The 21,408-nt window shown below is 53.7% G+C and overlaps 7 protein-coding genes across 7 annotated transcripts; 1 reads left to right on the top strand and 6 right to left on the bottom strand.

Moving 5' to 3' along the window:
- Positions 1-630: 630 nt before the first annotated feature.
- G647_05590 (uncharacterized protein) lies at positions 631-1,948 on the bottom strand (the record flags this gene model as incomplete). The annotated part of the gene is made up of 2 exons (XM_008729917.1): positions 631-1,185; positions 1,301-1,948. 2 exons carry the CDS (start codon positions 1,946-1,948, stop codon positions 631-633), a joined length of 1,203 nt encoding a protein of 400 aa, XP_008728139.1.
- A 2,255-nt stretch (positions 1,949-4,203) lies between these two features.
- Positions 4,204-6,043, bottom strand: G647_05589 (phosphate:H+ symporter; the record flags this gene model as incomplete). Its single annotated transcript, XM_008729916.1, has 3 exons — positions 4,204-4,907; positions 4,962-5,455; positions 5,508-6,043. 3 exons carry the CDS (start codon positions 6,041-6,043, stop codon positions 4,204-4,206), a joined length of 1,734 nt encoding a protein of 577 aa, XP_008728138.1.
- A 4,824-nt stretch (positions 6,044-10,867) lies between these two features.
- G647_05588 (uncharacterized protein) lies at positions 10,868-12,518 on the bottom strand (the record flags this gene model as incomplete). Its single annotated transcript, XM_008729915.1, has 2 exons — positions 10,868-12,358; positions 12,417-12,518. The coding sequence occupies 2 exons, from the start codon at positions 12,516-12,518 to the stop codon at positions 10,868-10,870; spliced, it is 1,593 nt and encodes a 530-aa protein (XP_008728137.1).
- Positions 12,519-12,673: 155 nt separating this feature from the next.
- G647_05587 (uncharacterized protein) lies at positions 12,674-14,036 on the bottom strand (the record flags this gene model as incomplete). Its single annotated transcript, XM_008729914.1, has 4 exons — positions 12,674-13,070; positions 13,117-13,787; positions 13,843-13,892; positions 13,946-14,036. 4 exons carry the CDS (start codon positions 14,034-14,036, stop codon positions 12,674-12,676), a joined length of 1,209 nt encoding a protein of 402 aa, XP_008728136.1.
- A 906-nt stretch (positions 14,037-14,942) lies between these two features.
- G647_05586 (uncharacterized protein) lies at positions 14,943-15,452 on the bottom strand (the record flags this gene model as incomplete). The annotated part of the gene is made up of 1 exon (XM_008729913.1): positions 14,943-15,452. One exon carries the CDS (start codon positions 15,450-15,452, stop codon positions 14,943-14,945), a length of 510 nt encoding a protein of 169 aa, XP_008728135.1.
- Positions 15,453-16,616: 1,164 nt separating this feature from the next.
- On the top strand, positions 16,617-17,214 carry G647_05585 (uncharacterized protein; the record flags this gene model as incomplete). The annotated part of the gene is made up of 2 exons (XM_008729912.1): positions 16,617-16,666; positions 16,752-17,214. The coding sequence occupies 2 exons, from the start codon at positions 16,617-16,619 to the stop codon at positions 17,212-17,214; spliced, it is 513 nt and encodes a 170-aa protein (XP_008728134.1).
- Positions 17,215-18,156: 942 nt separating this feature from the next.
- G647_05584 (uncharacterized protein) lies at positions 18,157-19,020 on the bottom strand (the record flags this gene model as incomplete). Its single annotated transcript, XM_008729911.1, has 2 exons — positions 18,157-18,678; positions 18,838-19,020. 2 exons carry the CDS (start codon positions 19,018-19,020, stop codon positions 18,157-18,159), a joined length of 705 nt encoding a protein of 234 aa, XP_008728133.1.
- Positions 19,021-21,408: the final 2,388 nt, after the last annotated feature.

The following is a 21,408-nucleotide window of genomic DNA, read 5'->3' as shown; positions in this document are numbered from 1 at the left end:
TCTGATGTGGTAGCTCTCAGTGGTTTGAAAGAGCAGACACAACCCTGGTCCAGAGGGGAATATCCCATCCACGGATTCTCTAAGGATTTTGCATCTGACCATCGCGTGTTGCCTTGAGGTCTCGACTTCCAGCAGAGCAACGACTTGCACTCAACATGCTCTACCGTGGTATGATTTGGTGTCAAACAGAGCACAAGTCGATCGATCTCCCAGATGTAGGCGCAGCCTTACAGGCCTGGGCGATCTTAGCCGGAGAGATCTGAACGCAATAGCCTAAGGTAGCTCGTCATATCATGAAGCATACGGAAGCCAGGTTAGCGGAGCGCAGTCTGCCTGCTGTGAATGGGGCGCCATCTCGAAGCGGCGCAACTGCACGTTTCTCCCACGACACGGTTCAGTAGCCGACTGACGGTGAGACAAGCATTGAAGACTGCACATCGTTCATGATAGCCCATTTCATACTCCAGAACGGGGAAACGCCGCCAGTGCCAATGTCAGGCTCCCCTGAATGTTGAGACGCTTCTCAACCATCAGTACTCAGGCGGCCCGCGCTCTATCCTGAGATACTTTCATATATGTTTTCTATATGCGGCTCTCCGCAAGAGCATTCCACAGAGACCGGATAGGCGGTTATTTGAGAGCATCTGCCGAGCGTCCAAGAGAGGAGACGAGTTCCATCTCCCCGGTTGACATTGAGCGTGCTGTCCACAATGGCGCTGTGGCTGGCGGTGTTGTCAAGGCTGTGACGCCAGACTCAAGGTCGTCACGATCGCTCCCCAACGAAGAACGTGCATCCGCGTTCACCACCCTCATTATCTTCTTATTCTGTTTGTGTGAAAACAGGTACCAGCCGCCAAAGACGACAAGAGTGGCAGCACCAGTCAAGGCAATATAGAGCCAAATCCACTTGGAAACGACCTGGTCAGAGTCTCCTGGCGAGAAGTTGAAGAAACCGGCATCGAACAGTGCCGCCATGAAAGTCCCGGGTAGAAATAACAGTGTGACGACTGCGATAATACGCATATCTGTGCTGTCTTTTCGGGTGAGGATTGCAATGTTTCGCGAGTCTTCGGCCATGTCTTTCATGGCAGTGTTGTGGCGAAGACTGATTTCAGCAATCTCTCGAGACGCCGCTGCCGTTTCGATGTTGAGCTTGTTGTCCTTCTGACCGATCATGCTGTAGACCTGGGTGCGGCGTCAGAGGCTTCCCCGGTAAGTTACTATTCGACATGATACGCACCGTTTGAACCTGAGCCTTCGTTCGTGCCGACAACACTCCACTGTGCGCTTGGGCACCAACGATCAACTCTCGAAGGTATGCAAGCCTTGTATCAACGGCGTTGGTATTGGTTGCGTTGATTCTATCTGGCCGGCGATTTGGAAGAGAGCGAATTCGTTCCTTGACCGAGCAGACAAGCTCCAACGCTCTCAAGCTAGAGGCAAATGTCATGTCGCAGAACGACAAAGTGCCTGTCCCGCCTGTCAATTTCTGAGTGATCTCGTCAAAATTAAGCTCCTTCAGTAGTTTCTCTCTTTCTCTATGTCTGGCGTCTTTGCGTTTTGCATTTGGAGAGAATTCGTGCTTCATTCCGGTGTCCAACTCAATTCCTTCGATCCTTTCCGCTCGGTTCTCAAGCAGGACTGCGAAGTAGTGGACTTTGAGCTCGAGCAGGAAAATAGGCAGCAACATTGGCTCCGACAGGCATGAGCGCGATTCTCGAAGGCACGTCAGTAACTGGTCGATTTCTTCCCCTTGCATTCCGTTGACAATCGCATGAACAATTCCGGTCTCCGCATTGTGGACAAGCCCGAGACAGAAGTTCCAATCTCTTGATCTCGCGCTTCTCATCATCAGGCCATGGATGGGTTGTCCTACCGCATTAAGTGTCTGAATTGGCGTGGCAATCGGCAGGGTACTCAACATCATGCGTAACAGCTCCTTGGGCATGTTCCACGTGGTTCTGATTGTCTCGAATGTCTCGCGGGACATTGGTAGCGGTAGAATTTCTGCATCGCTTGAGTGCTGCTCCGGGCTGCCGATGAGCAGTCGGAGTTGACTGCAGCCTCTCCCCTGTTTGCCATCTTGACTGCTCTTAGACAACAGAGTGTTATCTTGGGCGATCCAGTCTTGGATCTCATCCTCAGTGATTTCTCGCTCGAGTACGACCGGGTGCCCGGTAGCCTGGAAAGGTGTCAGTCCGCGCGCCTATCTGGCTTTGAAGAGTTTCTTCACATCGGCATCCAATACATCTACGCATCGTAGACCCGGGCGAGGCTTAAACTTCGACTCATTGCCCAACAACTTGGCGTAATAAAAGTCGTGCATGGCGTCCTCACCACAAAGTCGGCGGTGCAACCTATGCAGGTGTGCTTGTGCAAGAGTCCTGTGAGAAGGGATGCAAATGTGGTTCAATGGGATAGTCGGTGAGACCAAGTTTGATCCTGATCAGACCGGAACACCATCGAGGCTGAGTCCGCGGACATTGGGGCGCTGCTTGCATTTGGGCTGCAAGGCAACTTGCCAAGTTGCCGTCTTAGGCTGGACCGAGCCATGGCCGCAGCAGGAGCAAAGACCACTCGATCGGCCCAAGAGTGGTTGATCGTCTCCCCCTCTTGTAGAAGCATAAGTTGGACATTTTGGGAAAGAACAGAGGTATCTAGGTCGCGTGGTCGTCGAGTGCCTACTGTGACATACACGCATTGGTGAAATGAAGCTGTGGCCTTCTTCGGGTCATGGCTCTATGCTCCACCATAAAGCGCTGTCCTGACAGATACTATGCTCCACAGTATGCTGTGCTCCATCGCGTGCCACCTATGCTCAACCGTAGACCCATCAAAGCCGGAAAAGCCTGAACGTGTTACCCATCCATGCATCCCTCATGGAACGGCAGACCCAGTCGCGGTGTGGTGTCCATCTATAATGCTCGACTTTGGTCCTTGCAACTTCCGAGTTGACGCTCCTAACTATAAACTCTGCTCAAGGTTTCGCATAGGAATCGTCGCTGAAAGTCCACTATACACGTCCATTCGCCTCTTCGCCTGTTCATGACCCCAATAGGACGTGACCGTAGCCGCCGTCGCGAGACCCGCGAGAAGGTCGGAGTAATATCTTCAGCTCGAATGACCCTCTACTCTGGAAAAGAGAGTCTTGTCAATTCAGAGCGAACCTCTTCTGATGGATCAACCGGCAAGGGCTCAGGTCTGTGATGTTGCCTAGAGTCCTGTGTGATGGCCGGATCCAGCCTGACGACGGAAGATTGAGAAGGTGAGTTTGGATATTTCCCACAACCTCCACGAGATGGAATATTGCGAGACGATCCACAGGCAGGATGGACGTACATGAGCTATTTGGCCAGTCAATCAACTGTAAGCACAGACAGAGGGAGACAATCGGGATCGAATGGCGCCTCACAATCCTCATTTGGGTCTCTGATGACGCGCGCGACCTCAAGCCGAATGAGTGGGAAGCAGAACCTTCCAGCAGCAGGAGCAGGAGCAGTACGAGTACAGAATCGTTTTCTCGGCCTGGACCCTGGGACTCGGATGATTCGATTTTTTACTTGTACTCACCATGCACCCGACCCTGTCTTTCCCCATGTTTTAGGCCTCTGCCTTTACCTGTTCCTACCTGTTTCCACACCCGCCCCTACGCCTAGCTTGCCCTCGACCCTGATCTCGACTATCTGATCTGCAGAACTACCCAGTAGCTGCGATGGCAGAGAAGGCGTGCTTCCGAGCGGTCCGGGACTGCATGGCTGCCGCGTAAGCTTTTCTGCAGCTTTTCTGCTGGTGCTTAGCTCGGAGTTGATATCCGCCCCTGTCCGTGGACGCCTCGTCCGCGATGGACCAATCGAATATGGTTTTGGGAGCTACTAATCGTTCTGTTAGCATGTGGGACGGTGCAACGAGAAATGATCGGCAAGAAGCCAATGCAGAAAATACCTGCAGAATCGATCGGGATGAGATCTTTGCCACGATAGCCTGGTCAACGTTAAAACAGACGTCAAGTGACACCCATTATGGGAAGCATGGCATGTGAACCGCGAAGGTGAAGATCGAGAACTGCCAAACATGTTGCGACATTGTGAATGTTTTGATTAATCTACAACTCCACTATCCACTCTTCATGGGAACCTGGTTTACACCGCTAACGTCAAGGTTGCGTATCTAGGAAATGACAGGCTGTCCTGTTGGCAAAGTCGTTCATGCAGTCTTCTCGCCGTTCTCGGTGAGAGGCTCGCCAGCGGCGGGAGGGACGTACGACGACTTGCGGTGTCCAGCAGACTCGGGATCATAGTTCTTTGTACCTGGAACCTCGCCGGCAAGCTCCTCGAGGGTCTTGCGCTTGGTCTCCGGGATCAGAAGAGTGGTGAAGCAGCCGCAAAGCATGAACAGCGCAAAGATTTGCATGACATGGTTGAGCCAGGGCGAGGGGTTGGCCGAAGTAGGGTGGCCCTTTGTTCGGAGCGGTCCGAACACAGTCTGCGCGACGATGGCACCAACTTTGCCCGAGGCAGCGGAAATACCGTGCGAGGTGGATCGATAACGGGTAGGGAAGCACTCGCCAGGGACGATGAATGTGGTGGCGTTGGGGCCGAAGTTGAAGAAGAATTGGGCCAAAACGTAGAGGGCCAGAAGACCGCCCTCGCCCAGGTGGCTGTACGCGAACCCAATGATAATGAAGATGATGGTCAGAAGGATGAAGCCCATCATCTGGATAGGCTTGCGGCCGAGGGTGTCGACGGTTGCAACGGTGACCCAGTAACCGGGAATGGCACCGGCGCAGACGATGATCAAGTTGCCAATGGCAGTATTGCGGAAGATCTCATACACGTCGTCACCCTTGGCATAACCGATAGCCTGAAGAATAATGGAGTTGTTGAGGCCAAGACCATAGAAAGCAACATCTGTAGGAAGGTGTTAGTTTTGTATCGGCAGCAACATGTAGAAGAATATCTTACCGAGGAAGAACCAGGATCCAGCAGTTCCAATGAGGACCTTTCCGTGTCTCCATTGGCTGTAGTGGCGCCAGAAGTCGCTCCAGCTGGCCTTGGGCGGATCAAGACGTTGGCGAGAGTCCTGGAGGACGGCGGCACGGCTGACCTCGTCAGGCTTGCCCTCGCGTTGGCCAGATCGGTAGGCTTTGACGTCCTCGACGGCTTTCTCAGAGTCGCGGGCAACATCGAAAGTGTAGCGAGGAGTTTCGGGAATGGTGAGACGGAAGTACAGAGCAATGCAGCCCGGGACGGCGCCAAACCCAATAATGACACGCCACATTTTGTCGACGGCGAGCTGGCAGACACCATCGCAAAGATCGACCGTCGCGGCAGTCTTGAGAGAGTTGTGGAAGCCGGACACGACGATCAGAGCAATGATGGCAGCAGTGAACTGACCAATGCCCTGCATGGCAAAGACAGCACCCATCATGGCACCTCTCCACTTGGTTGTGGCGAATCTGGAAGCGGGTTTAGCAGGGGACAGACGAGGCGAGGCTCAGGTCAACTTACTCAGAAGTGATAATTGAAGAAAGTGGGTAGTCGCCGCCAATACCGATGCCCATCATCACACGCCAGAAGATGATAAGACCGACGACGGAGATGGCAGGGGAGTCGGAGGAGAGAGCCTGGGCAAGAGTTGCGAAGATAATGAGGATCAACTCGAGGCCGTACATTCTCTTGCGACCGACCACATCAGCCAGCCAGCCGAAACCGAGCTGTCCAATAACCGTGCCACCAGAAGTTGCGACCTTGATGGCAGTGTCTGAGTTGGACGGGATTTTTCCTGCATTCTTGGGGTTGGAAGCATCCTGCCAGTAGACCACACCCAACATGGCCGTGACCAAGTTGATGGCGAAAATATCGTAGGCATCGGTGAAGAAGCCAATGCCGGCGACGATGATGGCGCGGATATGGTACCAGCCAAAAGGCGCCTTGTCGATCTCGGCGAGAGCAAGTCGACGTCGCTCGTTGGGATCCTGGATGTGGGCAAAGTCGTTGTGGAAGTTGTGGAAGGCGGCGTTGCCGCCAGCTGTCTTCGTCGCCATGGCGGGCGTTGGGTGGTGGATGGCTTGGCCTACCAAGATATTCCAAGAAAAGTCAAGACAAGACAAGAGGTACACCAGATCCTGCTTGAGGGACAAGAAACAGCCGAGCACTCGAATTCCAAGCCGGCAGCGCGCGTGCTACATATAGTTTCTCGAATCTAGGTGACATCGTGTCCGTCATGGCTGTCTGGGCACCCCTAGCGCAGGCGAAGTGATATCTGCAGCTGCTGCGTGGAGTTGCCTGTGGACCAACAAGGCGAACTTGTACACAAGTGCGCGATGCCACTTTCCCCACTTGGGATGTGCCGGGGCTGCGATGGAGTCAGGCCAGGTGTTATCGCATCCAATGATCAAGGGCAAGCAAGGCACGCAGCGGCCAAAAGAAAAAGGCATTTTCACGGCAGCTTGAGAGACCAGGGGGATCGAACACCATCGGCCGGCACCCAGGATCCTGCAGGAGGGAACAAGGGAGGCGGTTGCGAGCAAGCGGCGGTGCTGACTGGCTAGCACCTCTGCTTCGATGCGTTCGCCACCAATGGGATCTACGGCGCAAGGATCGGATGGCCCTAGCTTGGACTGTCTTTGCCCGGTACACTCAGACCTCTTCTCAGAGTCGCTCACATCATACACAGTATCCTATCGCCAACAGAATGAGAGGGGCGGGAGATGCGATCACTAGACTCCATCAGCGTACAGGTCATCCTCGCGTCGGAGGACCGTTTCCTTCGAGAAGCACTCGGGCTCTCTGCGTGCCAAGTGCGCCAGTGGAGTGGTGTCCTAATGAACATGGCGAACTTTACAGCAGCAGAACAAACCAGAGGCTGTTCACTCGAAACGTGCCCCCGCCGATGCTATAGCCTGGGATTGCTGGCGCTTGGCCCTGATTTCATCGCTCGGTATCGATAGCCCAACGGAAGGCACATTGGATCGGATCTGCAATCTCGCTCAGACGTCCAGATGGTGCGCTTTGACGACCACCAGCCCATGCAGGATGATGTGTGGCCAAGCCGCTGGTCAGAAAGTCAAGAGGCATCAAGACTCGACAAGAGTGGCAAGCGAAAACAGCGGGCCGTGGCATTCCATTGGCGACGCCGTCCTCGATCACCATACCGTTTGCGCAAACGTCTGTCAGGTTCAATCTCGTGTCTACGCCTTGCCATTTCAGATGATGGCCCATGGGACTGCAGGGCCCCTCCTTTCGTGCTCCGTCCTTTGCAAGCAAGGGCCTGCACGGGCTGATATTGGCTGGCCAAAAGCAAAAAACAGAAACAGCCTCTCCGGCCAGTGGTCTAGAGCGTCAGCAAACTTGGGTGGCCCCGAGGAAATTTGCTGGCGGGCGGACCGTCTGTTGAAGGCGGAGTTGGGCGAGGTTCCAAAGCGTGGCGGTTGGTGCGGGGCTTTACCCGAAAGAGGCTCTAAGCGTGTCGCCAAGCCCCCAGCTGCCGGCTACTGAGAGTGCTTGACGATTGCACGTGGGCGGCTTGATTGGCTGCAGAACAACGTCGCTGAAATCCCTGTCAAGCCTCAGTTCTCGCTGCTGAGTTACATGCCCTTTCGCCTCTTTTCTCTCCAACGCAAAGACTGCTTGACGGATGCAACAGAGGTGTCCCCAAACTTTCGGTTACGATGCATGGTTTGGGCAGGAAGGAAGGCGACAGAGGCTCTTTCAGCTCCATCGCACCCGGAGCTACGCCACGAGGAGGCACTTGACATCGGGGTACGGCGGCCGGTCCGAGGTGCTGTTCAGTACGAGTACTCGTACCTATCCATGTCTTCAGCGTTCCCGGTACCCGTAGTGGGTAGTGCCCATGACTGACCGTTGAGCATGTACTGTAACTACTGAGTAGGAAAGATTTCAAATCGCTCTCCGAATCCAGGTTCGAGATCCACTGTGATCGCACCTATCCAATGCGGCTTCATTTGCCGGCCTGTGGCATCTGCAAAGTACATGATCACCTTCAACCTGATGATGTTGTCGTCTGTGATCAGCGACCATCCAAGCCCTCGATCCCGCACATGCATGGCCAAGAGACCGGGCAACCGCTACGATACTGCGGAATGACGAAAAGCGATTCATCATGACCGACATCTAACTCCACCATATCTCGATCGGGCTTCATCACATCGATTTCATGCTCAAAACGTCAACGACCACAAGAGCATGGGCTCTAGCGCGGTGCTTATGTATTGAAAATGACGGAGCAATCCGACCGTTTCCAGGCATGCGCAAACATGGCGCGGCATACCTCATTGCGCACGAGCGTGCCCGTCGATAACAGTGCATCGTTGGGCCATCATGGACTTGACACCATGCATAGTGAAGCCCGTTGCCTGATCCTTTCCGGGCGAAATGCTGTCGGGCCTCAGACGCATCATTTGCTACATCGGCTCCTTTGACAGGAGAATGTCGACCTTACCGGCGAAGATGCTCCAATGCGACCACAGTATCGCGAAGCGTGCAACAAAACACTCGGATTCGGCTCACGCGAGACATGGGATCAAAGACGGTCCACGCTACCTCGTATCGTACATAGTACCATCGACCCTGGTCTCGGCATCCTTCGCTCCTGCTTCCCACTTTGACCCTTGTCCTTGCCGCCTGCCGCTTCCTTGTTCGAAAGCCTCCCCGATGCACGAGAAGCGGCAGAGAACATTCCATAGACTTTCCTCCTTCGGAATGGTCTCGCAGACTTCGCCCCTGCCCGAGTCCCCTCTAGTCCCAGACACTCGCTTCCACAACTTCCTTTACGCAGTGGTCAGTGATTCCTTATTCCTCAAATTGTTGCTACCATATCTGGGAGCGGCAGATGACCGACCACAAGGCAGCCACGTAGAAGAGTCAGTCGGTGTGGACTCGACGCCTCTCGTCTCCTCCAACAGTGATGCATGGTGTGACATGGTGTTGCGCCGCCGCGAAAGGCACATTGCCAACCTTCTCGGCCGATTAGACAGGTGGACAACCGTTGGCTATGCAAGTCTCGGGCTCGAGAACATGCGAAAACATGGTATACACGATATGCTAGATGTTCGCCTACGAGTCCACCTCAGTGAAGCCACATTTGGAAAATGGATATCAAAGAGGTCGCTGGCAACGACGATTCCTCCTGTTACACGGTCGACTGATTTGAGGACATTGCTTGCTTCTGGAAGAGGGCATGGTGGCTCGTTGACACCAAGCACATCCAGCCCGACGCATCTGTGAGAAAGGTCTTAGGCTAGTGCTTCACAATGCTATCTAGACCTACGCGGCTTGTTCCCGAGTCCAATTCCTGGCGGCCGCAGCCGTCTACGAGCTCACCAGAGTTCCAAACCCACTTGTGGTAACCGCCGACGATTGCCACTGGATAAGTCATACCCTGACAATGACTTAGGGAGATCACTACTGACCAGATGATACTGTGGTGACTGTCCCAAATCATGCCTCGGTCACAAACACTCACAGCTCACAATCCCAACTCCACACGCCTTTTCAGCTTGCCAACACGGTGAGCGACGGTAAAATCAAAGGGACCCAAACTTAGGCCACACCTCCATGCCTTGTCACTGCTCGGTCAGCTCTTACACGTGTCTCGCTGCCGTGAATCCGTGAGCAGTGCACCAAACTGTCCCCATGTTTTTTGGCTATGCTCTGGCAAACCATTTGTCTTTAGCTTCCCATCTCAATGTACCGCCCGCCAACACCGCGAAGCCTCGCCGTTGTAACTACTACTGATCAGCCCAGGACGACCCCCTTCATACATAACAGAAGGGCACGATTCCAACCCCAGGTGACCGTCAATAGGACGATGGGTGGTGGTCTTCGAACCACAGAAGAGACAGGAGGCTCTTACACAATATGAGGTCGTTGGACGACCGGTCAATCATCCCGTCCGACGACTCCAAGCCACTGGGACAAGACACGCAGAGTGTGATAACGTCTGAAGAGGAGACGTCCTGCGCCTCTTTTTACCCCGACTTTGCCTGCCTGACACCAGCGCTGACCAGTCCAGCCAGTCGAGCTGGCTTCTCGAATCCCTAGCTTACTTCTACCTGGTCCCAAACCCATGCCAGACACGAGATGAGATGAGAGGAGAGGAGACTAGCCCAGTGGACTGGGCAATTGCCAAACACCACGGAACGATTGACGAAAATTTCAACACTTATATGTGGGCTTCAACCTCAGACGATGTTCTTGAAACGCCTCGCAGACGACCCGCCGATGCAGGAGGACCCGCCGCCAACTATACTGTCGAACCCATGCTTGAGCCGCATTCGATTCGCCTTCCCCCATCACTACTTACTCGCCATGACGATCGTTTGCGCAACTCAACATCTACCGAACAACCACTGGCTGGTCAGATTGCTGCCCGCAGACATTCGACCCAGTCCAGCTGGCTGAAGGCCCGGAATTTGGCACGCGGAAAAAGATGCCGCTTAATGTCGTGATGTCTTCGTCGAAAGAACCCGAGGAACTCGTAATGTATGCCACCTCACCTGCAGGAGGTGGGAACCATGATCTGTACAGCGTGAGGCTCGACACTGAGATGGCAATATCGCATTAGATGACCACTTGAGTCGTTTCTTTGCAAAAGTCTATTTTAGTCCCATCTCCCACCTTTGCACTCAGCACATTGACCATCTCGCCGTGACGGCCGGGACACTCGAAATGGAGCTCCACCCACGTCCGGAATCTCACATTTTGACACACCTCACACCCTCTAGAGACTTCCGTCGCCTCAGCCTCGTTCTCACATGCCAATAAGTGTCGGCACCAGACGTTCTGCGTGCTTCACTCCTTGCCGGAGTTTCCATCACTTCCCCATTCCATACTTTCAGCATCCTCTCTCAATCGGTCAACGCACTCTTGACCATGTTCTTCAGGTGTCCGTTCGCAGCAGCCCCGTTCTGGCCATTCAGCCTGTCCTTCCCGGCCTTGAGCGCGCCGCTCAACCCAAACTGCCGCTCAATCCCCTCAATGCGATGCGTGCTGTTGATGTTCTTGACCAGCACGATCTGGAAGCAGTTCGCACTGCCCTGTCTCGAAATGATGGTCGACCAGGCAAGAAAGAACTCCCAGATCCGATACCACCGCACACCATACTTGTTCTTCACCTTGTCCGCATTGGCCAGCCAGTTTCGGTACCATCGCCACAAGGTGGCGGAATAATGCACGCCCACGGCGTCCACACTCCTGACCTCAAAGCCCGCGCCCTCGAGCTTGTCGATCACGAAACCCAGGGGCGTGGACGCATCAGCGCCGGGGAAAATGTACTTGTTCATGAACAGACCCCAGACCAAGTCCTCGTATTGCCAATACTTTCGGAGACCCGCGATTTGCAGGTAGAAAACCCCGTCGTCGTCAAGCATGTCGTTGACCTGGCGGAGGAAACTCCCCAGGTGACGCACGCCGACGTGCTCAGCCATTTCCAGGCAGGTGATTTTCTTGTATTTCGTCCCGGCGGGGTGGTTTGGAGGCGACTGCGGGATATCGCGGTAGTCCATGCAGAGGATGCGAGACTGCGAGTCGGGGATGCCGGCGGTCGCAAGGCCGTCGTTGCCCCATTTGGTCTGGTTCCTTCCGAGGGTGACGCCCGTGGTGTGGGCGCCGTAGTTTACGCTCGCGTATTTGGCCAGCGTGCCCCAGCCACAGCCGATGTCAAGCAGTGTATCGCCGGGCTGCAGGCCGATCTTCTCACACACCACTGCCAGTTTATTGTCTTGAAGTTCCTCCAGTGTCTCTTCGCGGTGAATGTCGCTGATGATGCCCGAGGTGTAAATCATGCGGGGTCCGAGAAACCAGGCATAGAAATCGTCGCCTCGGTCGTAGTGGTCTCGTACTTGTTCTTCGTCCTGGCTGCGGGTGTGCAATAGGACTTCGGGGATCATGCCGGTAAAGAAGAAGTAGAACAGCGAAAGTGTGAACTTGAAACTGGCCCAGTCGTGACGGTACTCCAGGGCCTCCAGGCAGTCGCCCTTGAAGGAGACTTTTTGGTCAAAGTACATCTCGTGGAAGGTCTCCATGGGGATCTTGTTCTTGCCGTAGTATTTGTCCTTATCTTCTTGGCTGTGAAACTCGAGGTAGTGCTCCACCGGCAGGCCCGGATACTTGGCCTTCTCATTCAGTCGGGGGGATATCGTACTTGCGACGGACCAGAAAAGCATGAGGATGGGGATGGAGGTAAAGATCGCGATGAAGAGAGTAGTCCACAACCCGCCATGGAGTTGGCGGGCGATGTACCATGGGACGGCAATTAGGAGACCGATGAGGAGGATATTGTTGAAGGATTCTCCTCCTGCAGCGTCGGCAGGGAGAGGGCCATTCTTGATCGCAGGGTACTAGAGGCGAGGTGAGTTTAGGGACTGAATGAGCTTCCATTAGTATGTTTAAGCGTACGTTCGTAGTGCGTACACCGCTGTTTGAAGGCTCCTGCTCAAGAGGTGCAGGAGGTGTTTCGACGAAAAGGTCCTCATGGGACTGAGAACTCACGTCGCCCATGGTGGTTGGTGAGCTTTGAGTGAAGATGCTGGCAGTCGAGAAATATGCGGTGAACATTTGGGAAAATGAGCTGTGGGCAGAGCATGTGCTGCGGAGCTCGGCCTGTACCTGCATACAAAAGTGGGGGTCTCAGATGAGTTTCACATTGCTCTCACTCAATCTTCATCTATCTTGCCCCCAAACTCTCCCAGGAGAATATCATCGGGGGCCGGGCCCTTGTTGTTCCTCACCCACTCTGTCTCGACTCGGATGAAAATCCACATCCAACGTCTCACAACTTCCAACAGCTCCATCAAAAAGATCCCACCCTCTAGATCATTGAAGTGATCCAGATGCGGAGAGAGCTTGAAACTCCAGGTACACCGTAGGAGAAAATCTATCAAGATGGCAATATAGTACAGCTCTTTGACGTGGAAGTAGCGGTAACGGCGCAAACCCCAGGGGTGTCCGGGGTCATTTCTCTCGTGACTCGACGAGAAAAGCGACAGGTCCCAGTCCTTTGCCACGTCCCAGTAAAAGGAATAGAATGAATTGAGAAACACAAACAACAGCCTGCTCATTGTTAGAACATCCACGCGTGCGAAAAGATTGTGCTCACCATAGCCTAAACAGTCCCGCCTCGCTCATGTGGAATTTGTTTGGTTCGTAGCCTCGTTGCAAAGCACTCAAGATGATGACCGGAAATGCACTGGAGTATTTGAGCGCATTGGCTAAATGTTGCCCGCCCCAGCCCGAGGCCGCCGTTGGATGCTTCCGCACCCGGAAATACTCGATCAGACACTGTCGAAGCCGGATCATACTGGGTACAGCGATGATCAAGGGCACCAAGAACACCCCGCCACACGCTCGGTTGGGTTTCGCAGTGCTAGTGGTCTTCCTATCGAACAGCATGCATGTTGAAACGAACAAGTCCCCCATCACCTTTGCATAACTCGTAAGGACGTCTGCCAGCAGGATATCTCCGAACTTTCCATCTTGTACTTCCGCCAGTCCACCAAGACTGATTCTCTTTAATATGCTCAAAAAGCGCTGCCGGCCTGAGAGCGACATGCGTCTTAGCGGCACGAGGAAACAGACGACCAGGAGGAGAAGATAGGACTGGGGCAGGATCTGCCATTGGAGGACCGCATGCTTGTCACCCCGAGTGATAGCCCAGTACAGAAGGATTGAGGAGACGAGCGGGATACTGAGGGCGGTCGCTAGCCGGTAGGCCGAGTAGTGGTGATGCGCAACTTGACGAGGAGGGTAACGGATCAAGGCTGGGACGTCCTGCGCACGAGGTCAATTCAACGCCCACTTGGCATGAGATGGCCGCTCAGCTCACAATCTTGATGAGGTGTAGATAGTGCAGGTTCAGTCCCCAAGCCCATATGCCTATGGCGCATCAGTAACGACGAACTGCCTTTGTTGTCCGCATCAACGCTTACCGAGAACTATTATGATGGCGACTCTATAAGGGAGCGGAAGAATCAGACTGAAAGAGTCCACCTCAGGCTCCACGGCCACATCTCCGTCCATGACCAGCAGATTCTGATCATGCTTCGGGAGAACTCCTGACAGTGGGCGCTCTAAGAAGTGTGGGCTTTAATGAGGAAATCACAGAGTGACTTGTCGAAGAACGTTCGGGGTGTGTCACAACATTTGACATTCAGGGTGCAACCCGAAATGGCCAATCCCCAACTTCCCCTCTGGCTTCCTCGCTCCTCACTTTCATCGAGATTTCATCAAACAGTCTGACTAGGCGATCCATGATGGCCCTATATAACCTTCTCTCCTGTCCCATGTGAGGATATGAATACTGTAGAAGATCACCCTACATTGAACTATCAGACGACTGATGGGAAATCCCAGCTGGACCACATTTCCTGCTCGGAGTCCCTGGACTACCGAATTGTGGAACTTCCTTTGGGTTCGCGGCGCCCGACGGCAAGATCTCTGCCCGTGTCTTGCTTGAGCGTGAGCTAGATGCAAACAAGATGGGCACTTGTTGGGCCTGAGGGAAATGCGCCCGAGCCTGGTGATGAATGTCTACCTGCACCGGAGAAGGCTCAATCTTCCGGAAGGAGCCTCTGAGACACCTGCCATTGAATTAACAAATGAAACGCTTCACAAATGGAACTGGCCGGTGCTAGCGTGGAGTTCTGGCTGGTATTGGACTCACCGAGTGAGCTGCGAACCTGGACACGGGTATGAGGCAGGTTAAATTTCAGATGACTACCAGGTATGCACCCTTTGCCCGACTTGTTTCCTGAAATATCATCGACAACCGGCCCTCGAAGAACAGTTGGCGTGCTTTGGAACCTGTTTTATCGGGCCGCCCTTCCCATGCTTGGCTTGTCCATCATGTTGAACCTAAGAAAGTCGCTTTAATACAGCCTTGACAGGAACCTTTTGACCTTCAAACATTGTTATCAGCCAGAGGTGCTACCAGTGAGCTTCAGTGATCTTGGCCGTGACGCTGTCATCCTCAACATCGATTCCGTCAACGAACCACCTTCCCTCGATGCCCTCTTCGGCGACAGCAACGCCATCACCGTCCTTACCCAAGAGTATGTCATTTCCACTCATCATTCTCTTCCTCATCTTCCCACTTTCACGATCAAACGTCCAGTCTTCCAATCCGTAACACCTTTTCCACTTCATATTGTCGTGTCGGTCCTGATACTCATACCAGAATTGCACGGCGATCTTATCATCGGTGAAGGCAAACAGTTCTTTTCTCAGCCGGTAGGAAGCCTCCTTCTCCCACTTCTTGGTGAGAAACTCCTGGATCTTGGGTGTGCCGCGGAAGAAGAAGTCGCGGTTGCGCCAAATGCAGTCGCTAGTGTATCCGTTTGACACCTGCGCTGGATTCTGGGTATTCCACATCTTCTGCGCGAATTTGACCTTCTCGTGTGCGGTCTGAGCGTTGAAAGGAGGCTTGAGGGATGCCATTTTCGCTGGTTTCGGGTGTTGATGGCACGGGCTCAGAGGTGTGCCGAAGGGAATGGTCTGAGGTATTGAGTCGACGCTGAAGCTGGAAGGAAGACTCTTCCCAGTAAGACCTTTGAAAGATTTTACCGAAGCCTCTCGATCACATTCTCAAGCAGGTCTATTATACTTTCAGGAGACCCATTGGATTCCCCAGCCATTGTGAAGCACACTGTCGGCTGAAGGATGCTTGAGCCGTTGATCCCGCTCCTGCATGCATCTGGCTTGCAATCTATTCAGTTTACCTTCCTGCTGCCGGCCGAGATGCAAGGTCATCCTGCAATTAACCCAGCCTTGTGACAATGGCCAATCACCAGCTGCTATTGTCGGCACATTCTGACACACAAGTCGAATGAGGAGTCTCTCGAAAAGCAGCATGACAAATAGTGCCTCGCAGTTCGTCCCCTCCACACTGCTGAGGGTGATGGAGACCTTCCAGGAGCAGCAACAACAGCTATACTGGGTTTCTCAGTAGGAGTCAAAACCAGGTCCAACGCTTTCCGGAATCCATCAGCCATAAATCAGGGACGCTTTTACTATGCCCCAAATGAGCCAGTCAGATCGATTACGCGTTGCCACTACCAGAGCCAGTGAGGAGTCTAACCTCGACAAGACTCGAGACCAGCAATTTCATTGAGCCGTCCTAAAGGCGGCCGATGGATGCTTGCAGATTTTTGGCCGTGTGGAGCAATGCTGTCCAGCATATCGCCCCTGCCGCTTTGCGCAGATGAGAACAAGGTGAAAGCAGCAGCATGATATGACAACAGCAGCGAGTTTTAATGTCTCGTGCGCTGCTCGCAAGGATCCAGAATCTCGGAAGACGGAAAAGAGTTTCACCGAAGTCTCCGTCAATTGTGCCATCGCGGGGCACATAGTGGGGCCAGATTGAGCCACAAGTGGCCGCGGCTTTCCACTGTTTATTTTGCGGTTGAGGGGTAAACGGTACCTCGTATTGTACATGAAGGAAAAGTAAGCAAGAATCGTTCAGGAAGCGTGCATTGTAGACGTTCGAACCCATCCTTTGTTCACCTTGGAAGTGCTTCGGGTAAAGGCTTTCGACGCGGAGACCGTGACGCATCTATATACTTGTCGATTTATTACTTATCAGGAATCGTCTAACATCTGAGCATGGCCGGGCTCAAGGAGGGTGACCAATTCCCAGACAATGTTGTCTTCTCGTACGCTTCGACTCTCAACCTTATCCACGCTTTCGTGTCCGCAACTTGCATACATCTACTGACTTCTCGTGCCCCGTGCCTGCAGATACATCCCTTATACCCCCGAATCCGCCGACATAACCTCCTGCGGCATCCCCCAGAACTACAACGCAAGCAAGGAGTGGGCTGATAAGAAAGTTGTGCTCTTCGCCGTCCCGGGCGCCTTTACACCCGGTTGCTCGGTGAGACATCTGCCTGGGTACATCCAGGCCTTGCAGGAACTGAAGGGCAAGAGCGTGGATGTCGTGGCTGTCCTCGCATACAATGACGCCTTTGTGATGAGTGCCTGGGGCAAGGCGAATGGTATCAAGGACGAGATTGTGAGTCAATTATTCTTCTCCACTTGTCGTGGCTGCGGCGAGTACGAAAGGGGAGAACAAGAATTTCTACGCGAGACAGAAAGTCAAACCCCGGCCATGGCTTATTATTCGTCTACGAAAGACATACGAGGTGGAATTCTGCTATTTACGCCCCCCATCACCATATCATACCTGGAGGGGCTTCACTGACGACTCTCTGTTGTACAGCTATTCCTCTCCGACCCCGAAACGAAATTCTCCAAGTCGATTGGCTGGACACTGGGCGAGCGCACGGCTCGATACGCCATCGTCATAGACCACGGGAAGATCGTATACGCGGAAAAGGAACCTGGTCGGGATGTTACGGTGAGTCTTGCCCTTTTTGGCTCGTTCCTGGGATCCAACACTCGGCGGCTGTGGTTACAGAGATGGGAATGTGATTTGTGCGCTGGACTTTCCTGGTCTGGCGATGACTGGCGAGTCCCAGCCGCAGCCCAGCGCACTCGCGATGGATACGGAGCCTTGCATTTGGGGTGTGGTCGTTTGGGAAGGACACACAGCTTCGAAGACAGACCTGCCCTAGGATCCTGTTCCTTTCTCATGCGGGTGTTTAGAACACCACATCTCCCCCTGTTCCAGTCTCCATGCTTACATGAACAACCAACTGTTCCGATTGTCACGGCGTTTGAGATCGAGAGCGGGCTAACGTAATGCATGCACTAGGTTTCCGGAGCACAAGCCGTCCTTTCCAAACTATGACCGGTTCTATGACGACGGTCCACACAATCCGTCGCAGCGAGTCAAATTGGCCCAGGCATGCCATGCAATTCGCTCCACCAAGTGGGATGAGTTCGTGGGTGGCTTCATTCCTGTGAACGCGGCGCTGCATGATGATGCGATGATGAATCAGCTCGAGCCACGCTAGCACCTCTGTTGGGGCTGGCTGTTGATGGTGGCGATATAAACGCAATAGACATAGAAAACAGTCGACCACCTATATCCTTGACCCAGATTGTGCGCCATCGCCGAGGCCATATCAGAATTGAAATCGTATCTTGCGGATATCGTGGCATGTTCCGCTCATGAGAATCACGTAGGCTACAAAGTCCCAGTATCAATGTTGCTCGTCCCAAGATCATGGCAAAATGGCCCTCAGGGCGTCCGCAACAGATCCTCGAAATCCGGTAACTGCATAGTCCTGACTACCGTGCCACCAATGGCTAGATTTGGCGCGTCCGCCGTGTTGACAATCCTGCCGTCCGATCCTAAATGATAGCCATCATACAGCACTGAGGGTATTGAGGGCTGACTCGTGAACGAAAACGCATCGAACTTCTCTGGTCCGCTCAGGCGTCCGCTCCTACCGGCATGCAGCCTCTCTCGTTGCCTTTCCGGCCCTCCGCCCCCGAGATACTGAGCGTCTGCAAGCGGCGGCGGCGGCGGCGGCATCGTCGTTGCTGTCGCGGCTGGCGCTTTCAGTGCTTTTAAATCTGCCGTCAATTGCTCAATCTTTCCGTTCAGCTTCATCATAATGTCAGATTGCTTGTTATAGCTGCACAGAAGATCCTGGTGTTTCTCGTTGAGCAGTTCGAGTTGTGTTTCCAGACCCTTGACGTGGCGTTCTTTGCGTTCGCGAAAGGCACGTTGCGAGGCGCGGTTCTGGGCTCTTCGTCTCTGTCAGTCAGATTAGTATCGGATCACCGTAATCGTGATCGGGTGATTGGGAACGTTGCAGAATCAGGAGTGCTCTGGGCTGGACCGGGCTTGGACAGAGGAGCCGATCAAAGGAAACGAGAAATGCAGGATCAAGTGGGCGTTAGGGTAGGAGCTCACCATTTTTGATGGCGGGACAGTTGTGTGCTCGGCATCTGTTGAAGAAGGGTGGCTTGGTTGGCGAAAGGATTCGTCGTCAAAGTCGGTGATGGCATCGAGAGACGACAGGTCTACAGGGTCCCATATCTGATCGGGAGGGAAAATGCCAGGAGCAACGCTACCGAAGCGGAGACGGTCGTTCATGTTCTATTCGGGGCTTGTGGTTAGTCCCCGTGCGTGTGAAATGGTCGCCAGATAAGACGCCAATAAGATGGTCGTCCGTCCCGGGGTATCTCAGTGCGCACGCAACGCGGGCGTTGGGACTCACATCAGGAGAACTCGAACTCGATGAATTGGCCTCCGGTGTCGAGTGATGGGAGTCACGGTGAGCAGCGGCGAAATAATCCATCGCTCGATTCGTCCCTTGTTGGGAGATGTCGGCGTCACTGCGGGATTCTGTCAAGGCGTGCTGGTCCCGGCCAATTTGCTCGTGCCGTGTTGTGTAGGTCTCAGGATTTGATGCCGGAGTAGACGAGGTGGGTGCGCTGCGAATACTGACAACTGATCGTGCTGTCGAGGGACTCATCATATCCTTATCTCTTGAGACAGACTGTGACTGTTGTATTGGGGTCAATCTCAGCTGCAGATGAGCGCTGTTTACATAAGACGGAGAGTATGCAGCAGTATGCGCGATTGGTGTGACTGTTACATGTCCGGGCATCCACCCTTCTTTAGTAATAGTGTAGGCGATACACCACCAACCCACCATCGGCGCGATGGGACTGTGACAGCCAATCGGTCTGCACAAGCGTGCTCTCCAAAGTACCTGAAGGACTGTCCCTGGAACCCGAGACAGATACAGCCTTTTCGAAAACCGCTGTGACCGTGGATACAGTAGCTCTCGCCTTCACAGCGGACGGCGTTCACACAGCGCTGCGTATGGCCTTCCTTCGGATTACTAGAGCGAAGTCGGCCCCGAAGAAGCGATTGCGCCTCACCTGCCGACCGTTGCAGCTCTATTGCATGCGAGTCCAGCCATGTGTCTGCAATAGGGCACTTGCCGCGGCAAACCTGGAATAACGAAAATCACACTCGCAACTACAATAGAATTGGTCGGTGATGAAGCACAACATCAAGGGAGTACGAGGCAGCCTGAGCGCTGACTTCCCGTCTGGCAGAAACCCGATTGGCAATCCAATAAAGGGCTCTGCACACTGCGCTCAGCAGTTTATACCCTCTGCACCCAGTACTTCTGGCTTCCAAGTCGTTGAGGCTGATGATCGGAGAATCACGAGGAGGGGCCGAAACAGAAAAGAGATAGCGCTGAAGAGCCGGTGCCTCGAAGCCCTTCTTTGTGGAGCGAATTAAGACCTTTGGGGGAAAGTGTTCTCCTTAGTCATCGAAATTCTCTCCACTGGGCGCTGTCTTAGTGAGCTCAGGCAGCACTAATCCCTGCACAGTTAATACCTCTCTTCGCTTTCTTGGTAGATTATTACGCGGGTCCCCATTGCTACAGTACATATTTGCATTGACTACCGCCTCCGTTCGTATCGCCCACGGTCAAGATCGCGATATATGCCCGCCATCTGACTTACTCGGACCTGCACTTACCCCGTGGCATCCATTTGCGGTTACGACTGGTCGCGCTAGTGTACAGAACGGTGTACACACGATTAATCGCGACGACACTACTCGATACTCGAAGGCGGCTGACCTGTGTCGCCCGGTATTTTAATACCTTTCATCCTCGAAAATACCATCATGTTATGCTCCTCCGATTTCAGCCTACGGGCAACCGGCATTTTCCCTCGCAAAAGTACTCCTATCACTGGCTAACTTGGGCTGAAGATGTCGCATCCTGGGATAATGCACGCGTAGTGACGCTTGGTTAAGCCTAGTTGGAATGACCGCAGGGCCGACAACCCCCCTTCTCAACCACAACAACTCCGACCATAGTGTTCCCTATTAGGGCCCTGAAGTCGCATCTCGCAACACATACCGGACTCTCCGTCAGGCACGCAGCCTCGCTATACGCTCCCGCATAGAGTCAACGATAGCGAAGGCGCGGCGGTGAGGCCAGAAGAAACTCCAAGAGAACATCGGCCTCACCTGGAGCGAGTGAAATGCTGAACGTCTGTGGCCGCAGACCTCCGCGTGCTGACTGTATAGAAAGCAAGTTCAGTGGTACAAGCATTGATCATTTCGGATCCTTTTCGGGCCTAGACACGCCACGTTTCTCTTACGCCCGCGACATTATATACTTAGGCAATCTTATCCCTGATGCAACCACTGCTTTCGGCAGTCAAGATGGTCAATCCACTGATGATCTGGAGGTAGTCGTGCTCGATAACCCTGTCCCAGGAAGGACTTACCATGGAGCTGTCGCCTATCGCAAGCTCACCTTAGGCAAGAGACCAGCACCAGTGGCGAATGCATCTCCCTAGGTCATACACATATCACTCTGATGATGATGCACTGATGAGTTTGTTGGCCTTGGCATGCCTTGACGTTCTGTGACGATAGGACAGTGCGGTGAAATGAAAAGGCTGAGCATTCGCTGTCGCACAGAAAGGTGGCTTCAATGCGGATCTG

The sequence above is a fragment of the Cladophialophora carrionii genome (assembly GCF_000365165.1).
Source record: "Cladophialophora carrionii CBS 160.54 unplaced genomic scaffold supercont1.4, whole genome shotgun sequence".
Taxonomy (NCBI): domain Eukaryota; kingdom Fungi; phylum Ascomycota; class Eurotiomycetes; order Chaetothyriales; family Herpotrichiellaceae; genus Cladophialophora; species Cladophialophora carrionii.
The sequence above is the reverse complement of the archived record's forward strand: the minus strand, read 5'-3'. Positions and strand labels throughout refer to the sequence as shown.